The sequence below is a fragment of the Austrofundulus limnaeus genome, unplaced genomic scaffold, assembly GCF_001266775.1.
Source record: "Austrofundulus limnaeus strain Quisiro unplaced genomic scaffold, Austrofundulus_limnaeus-1.0 Scaffold9, whole genome shotgun sequence".
Classification (NCBI taxonomy): Eukaryota; Metazoa; Chordata; class Actinopteri; order Cyprinodontiformes; family Rivulidae; genus Austrofundulus; species Austrofundulus limnaeus.
The window spans coordinates 3,165,929-3,176,687 of record NW_013952411.1 but is presented as its reverse complement, the minus strand read 5'-3'; the positions used below and the strand labels follow the sequence as shown (position 1 = coordinate 3,176,687).

General features: G+C 39.2%; 1 protein-coding gene across 2 annotated transcripts in view; it reads right to left on the bottom strand.

The window, feature by feature from the left end:
- The window catches only part of LOC106512962 (E3 SUMO-protein ligase PIAS1), a 76,577-nt gene that overhangs the window by 30,847 nt on the left and 34,971 nt on the right, over positions 1-10,759 (bottom strand). For both annotated transcript variants that reach the window (XM_014001541.1, XM_014001542.1), the window contains exon 2: positions 602-1,097. In XM_014001541.1, coding sequence (XP_013856995.1) covers positions 602-1,094 — 493 coding nt within the window. In that variant the 5' untranslated portion in view covers positions 1,095-1,097. The remainder of the gene's footprint in view (positions 1-601; positions 1,098-10,759) is intronic.

Genomic DNA, 10,759 nt, shown 5'->3' with positions numbered 1-10,759 from the left:
AAAAAGTTGTTAAACATCTGAGTGGCGCACAATAACAGCATTGTAAGCRGGGGACAACTGTTGTAACTATTATAATTAGTCAGTATTTGTAAAACTGCAACACAAATGAACAGCTCATTTTTGAGAAAATATTTTCATTTCTTCTTTAGCTGTAAAAGTATATGTGTTAAGTATTWACCAATACTATGCATTATTACAAAGCCTAAGCTAATTGGCAATGCACCAAGGCTTCATGCTTCATGAATAAGGTGTTCAATTACCATTTGCACTTATAATCTTTRGAAAGCAGCTTTGGCTCATGCCTACTTAGAAACTTGAGAAAAATGGTGCATTTTTACTCTAACTTCTCTGCACCCTGTAAACACAGTAAAAGGAAGCATGACAGATGCCAGCAATGAGCTTTTACAGAAAGAGAAAACACATGTCAGTGTTTTCGATGTGTGCTGTTGTGATCATTACAGGAATAAACTTCAGAATTTAGATGAGATTTTTGCTGCAGTTTTATATTTAAACCATATTTTCATAGCAGAAAAGCAGGAAGAAAACAGACAAAAAGTAGACATCAGCAATCACAAAATAATTCTCGCACGCAAAASCTCACCTAGACTGGTCGGCTTGATGAGCTCATCCAGCATGTCGTAGAAGGGCAGCCTCTGCAGCTTGACGTCCGGGTGGACTGGATGCAGYGTGGCCGAGGTGGGCAGGTGGTGTGTCAGCCCGCTCAGCTCATGTTTCCCCGGGCCAAGCAGCGAGAGGGGCAGTAAGGCGGCCGGCGACGGGGCGCCGCCGTGTCCAGCGTGTCCCTCATACGCCAGCTGTGTCAGGCCAGCAGGCAGCGCGGCACCTCCTCCCCCGACCACCCCGACCGAGGCCGGGTGGTGCGGCCCGGGCAGAGCCAGTTCTGAGTGGGAGACCATTTTGGCAGGGAACCGTCTTCGGTAGAGCTCTTTGATCTTCATGTGCACGGCGGGGCTGCAGCCAACTTTCAAGAGATGCAGGGCCTTGGTCAGCAGCTCATGCTTGCGTCCGTGCTTGTTGCGCCCAGCGTAGCCCAGCAGCACCTGCAGCTCCGACACCCGCAGGCTCATCACCATTTGCTAGAAGAGAGATGAAGAGAATGAACTCAAGAGTTGAAMTGGTAACAACACTAATAACCATAAACATTTTATTATAAATGATGAAAGCCACTGTGAGATCATTGAATGTAAGTTACTATTTTAAAACCTTGAGGTTTTTTGTTCAGATGCTGCTGTCTTTGACTTTTGAAGTCAAAGCTAAGGAAAGCTTRTCTAATAGGTGAGGGATAAAACCTTTTGTCTATAACTTAAAGCAGCCACGTCACAAGTACCTACATTTAGGAATATAATTATTTTTATGAAAATGTTTTTTTAGACACAGGAAAGAAAGAAGGAAAGTTGCTGTAAAAGGCCCGTCTTGTATCTGCTTTGTTCCGTTCATCAATAAAGTTTGGCTTTTTAACTCGGGGTCAAAAAGGACTGATGAATATTTGGAGCCAGAGTTGACTTGCCTTTTAAGAAACTACAGGTTTCAGACACGTCTGCACTCATTTTGATCTTGAGGTTAGTATCTCACTGGCTGAAACTACTGGGAGACTACTTGGTGACTCATAACTGAGTAAAATTTGTGAGAAAAGGGAATTATCTTGTGCAGTCTCACTGAACTCACTGAAGTGTTTGTAATTAAATGAAGGAACTGCATGGTCTTGTGAACATCCACTTCACAATCAGTCTATTTTTCTGTGCACAGCTTGCAAACTGCATTTCTGTCCATGCACTAAGGATGGGCGATATGTTATTGTGTGCAATATACCGTCAAAGACATTCACCATGGTAATTATTTGTCATTTCGCGATAAAAACGATAAATTCCCACCGCGTGCCGCCAGGCTTTACATGCCTCCCCACCAGGTTAAGCTTAGTTTGTTTACTTAGAGTGGACGTCGATGCGCAGAGCATGTGTTAAATTAGTGAAGCTAAAAAGCTATCGTAATGACTCTCAACCTGCAGTCATAGTCATCTAAAAACTCTTTAGAGTTCAACAATATGTTAGAAAAACAACAGGACGGCYAGCTGTAACTTGCTGGACCCACAAAAAAACACAGCTCCTCCGTCTCCTCTGTGCAAGCTGCATGGCTCGCTCACTCACACAAAGTAGCCCCTCCCTCCCCTGAACATTAACCCTTTAGGGAACAGATAATATAGCTTGACCTCACAGAGCAGCAAAACTCATTATTTTCAGTGATTAGTAAAACGTATTTTCTTATAGTTTTATTTTTTTTATTATATTACTGATAGTTTACAAGGGTTAGAGTTCTACTGAGGTTTTACAAAAAATAATGATTACTACAAAAAGGATGTGATTTGAAGATTTATCATATAAATCTTAGTCCATTATTACTGAAAATTTTGGCTGTCAATAAATAAATAAATGTCAATTTTGTTCTCATATTTCAGTCTTGTTTGACRGGTGTCAGTTTTGCAACACAGGTGTACTACTTGAACTTTTATAACTATTAATTTTTTAGTCCATATCGCCCATCCCTACCATGCACATTATTTTGTTGTCCACCTCTGCCCACATCCTACCTGCCTCAGCTTGTTTTGTATCCAGCTTGATAGCTGTCCCCACATATTTTAATTAATCAGCCCGAGTACACTTTTGAAACAATGATAGGCAAAATTGAAGCCGGTATTTCAACAACTATTATTCATCATCAGCACAGTTTTTAGACCTTGACATTTGCCTTGGATCTTTTCTGTCAGAGAAGTTCAGACTCTAGTGTACAGTATATAGCCCTCAAGATGGGTCAGAGACGCCCATGTGGACACTATTTCCAGAAAAAGGTTGTGGTATAATATTTTTTAAACTCCGCGACAGGGCTGTGTGCCTCTGTCAGACACACCGGGAAGTTGAGAACCAACACTAATGTTACAAGACATTCGGGATACACCCTTATGAATAATGTTATTGAGTTGGTCACAGCCCAGTGAGAAAATCTTTAGGTGTGGATGCTGGCATGTTTTCTTGATAGCCACTAAAGGCAGCCTTGAGCATTTCTTTGTACTTTATTGTAATGAAGAGCTCAAGTTAATTTGAACCAGTCTTGATTTGCATCTACAACTATGGCTGTTCTATCTGTGGGTTAAAGAGGCAAATGGAAACTAGTAAAAAAAAAAAGCTGTGTGGCTGCAACACCTCTGGTGCACTGCAGCAAACACTGTAGAAACCCAGGATAGTGAAACAAGTAATGAGACATGTTTACTCTACAGGACAGTTGGTAGCTGTTCATTGTGAATCTGGTATTGCAGCATAATGTTGTCTGCTGAGCCATGGGGATTTAAAGAAAGAAAAAAAATCCAGAGAACAATAAGAAAAGCTCAGTTTGAACAAAATGTCAGCAACAAACAGGCAGGGGCCAAACACATCCAACTGATTCCTAATGAAACACAAGTAAGTTTTTGTTCTCACCTACAATAGAGAAGTAGGGGAATGACTTTTTGTACAGATTCAGCGCTACTCAGTCCTGCTCACGTGAGCTCTATTTAAGCAAGACCCCTCAAAAACAGGAACAAACACACCAAAACAGCAAACACTATCAATAAAAGAACCACAAGACTGAAATCCATGACCCTTTCATTTTGCTTTAGTTGCCATTTATTTGGCTCCATCAGTACCACATAAGTAACAAATTGAAAAGATGAAGTGGGTTTTAGCTTTGTTGTTCTCTAAACAACACCAAGAGACCTGTTATAGGTGGGTTTCACAAATGTTGACAAAACCGTAACTGAGCTCATCTAAAAGCGTTTCATTGAATTGTATGGAACTAAATGAACTATTGAAAAAGAAAAATCTGCTTTCTAACCTGTTCACAAAAACAGTGCATGTCAAAATGTAATAAAAAAAAAACACACTGAGTATTGAAGGCATTTTTATTTTCAGTTTTGGAATGATGGTTTTAAAAAAGAAATGTCAAAAAAAAACTGCCAACAAAAGGCTTTCTCTAGCTCAATATGAGGTTGAGGAAGCAGTGAGAMAAAGTAACTTCAGCAAGAGCACAAAAACAAAGCAAACAGAAAAAGGAACAAAAGTAAGCACCATCATCAATAAAGCACCTGAAATCATCCGTAAGATGAAGAAATTCAGCTAAAACGTCCACATAGTTTTAGAAATTTGTCTTTTTCTTTTCAGGTAAAGCTAAAAAAATGTACTTGCATTAAAATAAATTATGTTCTGTTTTGCTTTAAACCTTCTGAAAATCTAATACAATAAGGCGGTAAGAGTAACCCTGAAATATGTAGCTGTAAAATTACAGCTGTGACAAACTTTAAAAAAAATGCAACACAATATCTAAAACCGAACACTGCTTTATCTCTGTGCACCATGCACACACTGGTGCCCACCGCCCCACCCACATAGCAAAATCTGTCTGGCCCAGTTCTGGCCCACACAAGGTACTAATACTCAGTGCAGACACTGCAAAGAATGATGGCCCTTTGGTGGCCCAGAGGTGGCCCATGCATGGCCCAGCACCGCAAACCAAAATGCAACTGGGCCAGTTGTGGCATGCCATTTTAAAAACAGTGTCATCACTCCCAGTCCTGGCCCACTTCTCTTTGGCAAACCTCTTGACATGCCAGAAGGCCAGCTTGAGACCAAAACTGGCCCACACCTGTACACACACACACACACACGCACGCACGCACGCACACACACACACACGCACACACACATACACAAATTTAATAATTTAATTTACAGAATATTACAGATGTGGTCAGCAGGGACCTTGGAGACAAGGCTAGACTTTGAAGTTAGCACTCGTTTATTTTTGTTTGTGGCATGTGAGGCACATCCTTGAGCTTTGCATCCCATTGACATTTAAAATGTCATATATGACTGCTGCAGGCTACTTTTAGTGAGGTAACCACAGCAGCGACGTTTTACACAGGAGAGAGAGAGAGAGAGAAAAAAATGTAACAACTAAAACACATAAAAACACTTTCCCACGGCTGAAAAAGACTCGCTCTAATTAAACACCTCTATTTACATGCAGCCTAGTTTCTGTCTTTTAATGACTAACAACTTTTTACTGTGGCTCATTAGCAGAAATAAACACAAACAGTAACATTTTTCTCTTTACTTGTCAGGGAAGATTAATTGTGCTGGAGTCAGCTTCCTCCACATCAGAATTTGTAACTACTTCATCTCTTCTTCAAGTTAAGCATACATCAAGAAAGTAAAACCAATGAATTCACTTTTAGCCTTTGTTGACTTCTCTTATTTTAATAATTTCTAAATTATAGASACGTTCCTGTTGTTTGTAACACTTAAAAAGGGCACAACTGAAGTGACTATCATCTGAGTATAAATGTCATTTCAGGTTTGTCTTCTGTGTCCCAGGTGTGAAACGAGCCTCTCACTCTGGTTCAACCACAGAACCTTACAGTAATATTAAAACCATCGCACAACAACAACTGTGAATTTGAACAGGAACTGAAACCCAAACTGTGCATAAGTTTACTGCTCTTGTTTCAGTGCCTGCAAGTGCAGAAAAAAACRTAACTTGACATTTTACAGGCAGCTTTCCAGAACGTTGTCTTTATTAAAGGCATAATRTAGGTTTACAATAATSTGGGAATTTTCAAAGTTGAAAACTTCCCATGAGAATTGAATAACTTTATAGGAATAAACARGGATAAACCTGGACTTTTCAATACTGAAGGATGGCCCTTTACAGTGRTTTTAAATATAGTTGGGGAAATACACTGATCGGCTAAAGATGAGTCGATTGACTCTGTTCGAGAGTGATGGAAGCATCGGGGTAACAAGCCTGTGGGGCAGCTGGTCTGGTCTAGGTTCAACAACATTATGAGGCCAGAGCTGACTGCCTGAATATACTGAATGACCAGGTTATTCCATCAATGGAGTTTCTCTTCCCTGATGGCACAGGCAYGTTCCAAGATGACAAGGTGATCGGATTCAAATAGTGAAAGAGTGGTTCATGGAGCATGAGAYATTATTTTCACATATGGATAGGCCACCACTGAGTCCAGACCTGAACTCCATTGAGAATCCTTGGGATGTGCTGGAGAAGACGTTTCACAATGGGCTGAATCTCCAGTCATCCACAAAAGATCTTGACGAAAGATTATCACTGGAGAAGCTTGTGGAAATGAAGCCACAGCCAAAGCGAGCTGTAATCAAAGCTGAAGGCAGTCAAACAAAGCTAGTGAGTGACCTTCTACTGTTTAAAGTGTATATTTTAGTATAATCTTGACTTAAACTAGATTTCAATCAAACAAAAGTTTTAAAATGTGATGAAAAAAGTGATGAGCTATGGCTCCAGGACATGCAGGGACAGTAACCTGCAAAATAAGTGTTTAGAATTATAGAGTTTTGTTATGTAATGAATTTCACACATCATACTGTCAATGGTTTTATTCAAAGTTGTATTCATAATTTAAAAAAAGGTTTACAACAAAAAAAGAGCTGTAGAAAAGTTCAAAGTCCATTGTTTTCTAAATGTTGTACGGTTTGAAACTGATGTCATCATATGCAAGTACACAAGTTTTTCAGAAAACACAAAAAACTAAAAGGGACAATATTATGTGTTTCTCTGGCATACATTTAAATACTATACCATAATAAAGTATCTATGTCATCTTTACTGTTATTAAAATCCTGTTTTTATGTTTAAATAGAAAAYAAACTTATCTTCTCATCACTTCCTCTTCTAAACGCCTTGAAATTGGCCTCTGTCTCTTTAAGAACCTCCTTCTGCTTCCGTTTTCAGTGCCGGGGGGGTTCACGCTCGTGAGGGGGAGGGGCTGCTGTAATAGAACTAATAYTTTTATGTTTAAGCAAGTAATTCATGACAACCTTTAATGACCTAGGTTTTCATGACATTCTGTTCATCTGCTTATAGAATGATTAAAGTCAGAACAAGATTTGCTAACAACAGTCATTCTTAGATATCACTTGTGTTTATCTTTGTGTTTTCCATTGACCTTGTATCAAATCTTGCTAAGATGGCATAATGGTGTTTTTTAATACTGTACATATATATGAGGCCTCTCGAGACACAGTGTTCAACAGTTCAACAGAGTTCAACAGTAGTGTGGAGAGACAGTGACAGAGAGAAGCAGAGACACAGAGACAGGCCAGGTTCTCTGTGTTTCCTGTTGTTGCAATAAAACTCAGCTAATCATCCCATGGAGTACCTTCATTCTTGGACCACGTATTTCTGTCTTTGTTAAATAAATATTCACCATAACAGCTGCCATGATGCAGTTTACTTGGCATCTGAAAATACATTTCCTCAGACGACAGTTTAAGTTTCATTTTCGGTTTTTCACCCGTGAGCCTGCAGGAGTCATGGACAGGGTGTGTGTGTGGGGGAGTGGGGGGCACCGCATTGAGGAAGTTTGGCTTAAAGACACGTCCCAGGGGCGTTTCTGGTACCAAAAGGCGTTTCTAGTCCCCACCTGTCGTTTTGCTCCTCAGCATGGCTGCCTAAAAACTGCAGGATTTCTCAAACATGCATTAATGAGTCAAAGCAAGGCTTTGGGCATGTTTTTTTATGAGAGTATAACATTATAACATGATATAAAACTCAAAAAAGTTGATTTTACATGATATTGCCCCTTTAACTSTAGCATGACATTTTTCTGATTCCTGACAAATCTGAAAAAATTACTGTGATTTTTTTAGGAAGGTGTCGATTTGCAAAAATCCCCCATTTAAGTTCATATTACAAGTTTCTAGAAAGTTTCTGGAAATWYYCCATCCCTTTGCAACTCTGCCTTCATGTATTTTCACTTTTGATATTACTTAATAGCTCAACAATTCCCAACACAGTTCATGCCAAACAACAATGCTTTGGTTTTCAACAAGTTTGGTCTCTCCGTAAAACCTGCTTCATCACCTAAATGTTTATTCTCTCTCTCCCCGCCCCATCTTTAAATAAAAACACAGCAAATACAGTATACAGTGAGGAAAATAAGTATTTGAACACACTGTGATTTTGCAAGTTCTCCCACTTAGAAATCATAGAGGGGTCTGAAATTGTCATCTTAGTCCACTGTGAAATACATAACCTAAATAAATAAAAATCCAGAAATCACAATGTATATTTTTTTAAATAACTTATTTGTGTGGTACTGCTGCAAAAAACTATTTGAATACCTGCCAATCAGCAAAAATTCTGGCCCTCAAAGACCTGTTAGTCCACCTCTAAAAAGTCCACCTCCACTCCACTTATTATTCTAAATTAGAAGCACCTGTTTGAGGTCGTTAGCTGCATAAAAACACCTGTCCACCCCACAAAATCAGTAAGATTCCAACTACTAACATGGTTAATGTTGTGTTCCATTTACATCGTATTTCCGGAACTGGTAAATAGTAGTGACGTCATTTCCCAACAAACCATATGAAACTGCATTCCAGTTAGCCGACAGGTGATTGTATTGCTGCCGCTAACCTAGCTACAACACTGCTACAATATAAACAATGACAAAAAGAGAGCTCTACTACGTATGTAATGCAAATAAACATTGATTTTTGACATACAGCATTGCACAGAAAAAACACAAAAAACACTACTTGTGCGAGTGATTAAACATGCACAAAAAATTACGAAAGGTAATTAACAGTAAAAGTTACGGAGCTAACTTTCTAAAGCTGAGAGTAGCCGCTAAAATTAGCTTCCCATTATTGTGTTTTGAAATGACTTGTTTTATTGTTTGGGTCACACAGTTTCTTTGATTCAGTCGATCATGTTACCAACACTATAAAAGTCGCTTAAGAAAAACTCAGACACATTAAATAAAATTTATATATTAACATTTTGTGACATTCCACATTTTACAGAAAATTACATTTTTAAAGTCAAATTCTGCTATTCTTCAACAGTATACCTGCATTGTTGGGCAACATCCGGGTGTCCAGGTGAGGTAAAACACAGAGAAAGCTCTCAAACATCAATTTTGATTTAATGAGGACCCTAAATACTATATGTCATGCAGATAATGAGGTTTTTAACTATAGTGACTGGTCCTAACTGTAGCCTTGCAAGGCACTAATRAGCTGATTCATTTATTTGGAYGCACTTTGCTGTGACGGTGACGACCAGAGACACAACTCTGACGCTGAAAGCGTCGCACAGCACGTAGACGCCAACTATCCTAGAACCTGAGCCTGTCTAGACATTTTTATGGCTGATTATAAGTAATTTAATTAAATCTGATGGCATGCAACCCTCAGCTACAGCCAGATTCTGGGGCGAAGACTTTTCACAGCAGGAACCGGATTACACACCATGCCTCATTCTTAAAGGAAAGGTCTTGGCTGATTAAATCCTAATATTAGGATGCATATTCAAATAACTTTCATTTGTGCAAATTTCCAGTAGATTATAAAACTGCGTATTATATTACATTAAATTATATTAGGGATTATTCTGTGACTAAATTCTAACAAATTTTCAATTTAAGCATAAAAATAGCACATTAAAATAATCTACAACAAATGTTAATTTAAACTGTTAAATTAAATGCAGAGGTTTGGTCATAAATAGGCCCTCTTAGGCCTAAAGCCCCTGTCAGACTATAACGKTTTGGACAACTTATGCCAGCTTATGAGAAGTTTGTCCAACACTAAAGATGTCTAAACTGAAAATGGAGTTTTAAAAATATCTACTGGAAGCCTCTTTTGGAACTATACTGTAATTCCAAWAATTAGATCGAATATGCAGCCGATTTGAGTAAAATAGTCAAAACAAACTTTTTACAAGTCAACATAAGTTGTCCGAAACATTATAATGTGACAGGGCCTATGTGTACGGTTTAGGATTGTGGGGGGAAASCAGAGCACCAGATGAAAACTCACCTTATGCAGTGAGAGAATAAGCAATCTTTGCATAGAAAAGCTCCTGCCAAGTTTAAAACCCAGAACCATCTTAATGCAGAGCTACAGTAGTAACCAACTGTGCAGGCCCACTCCCTGATGATTAAAACAGAAATCACTGATTGCTTCCAACTGCTGGTAAAAGTGTTCAAAGATACTCAGTGCACTTCAACAAATCAGACATGACCTTTTAAMCCTCCTGCTGCCTTTGGGTCAAAATGACCCAAGAGGCAGCAGTTTTAACTAAGGCAGGGGAGTCCAATCCTGGCCTCAAGGGCCACCATCCTGCCTGGTTTAGAGGTTTGTCTGCTMAAACACACGTTTTGAATGAAAAGGCTATTCACAGGCTTCTGCAGAGCTGGAATAGGTATAGCTCAATCACTGAGTCAGGTGTGATGGAGCAGGGAATCAAGTTAAACATKCAGGATACTGGCCCTCGAGGACCAGGATTGAAAACCTTTGACTATAGGCTTTGTGAGTACCGTATTTTTCAGACTAAAAGCCGCGACTTTTTTCCTGAACTTTGAACCATATAGTCTGGTGCGGCTTATACGTGGATTTTTTTCTTCAGCCAGCAGGGGGCTCTTATGCTGCATTTGCTTCAACAACTCGCTTCAAAAAACGAAAGGAAAAAAAAGAGAAGAAAAAAGCAATCGCTTCCAGAGCCGACTGTTGTACCAGGAAGCAGTGATTTAAAGATAGTCAGTGGCCAAAAACTCATAAAAGGGGATAAAACAGACATTTTTCCAGGGTGGAATCTGACCGATAAAAACTTTGGAGCTTAATCCAGGACCAGTTTGTGGATAAATGTCGAGTGAAGAGCCGCAGACTATTTT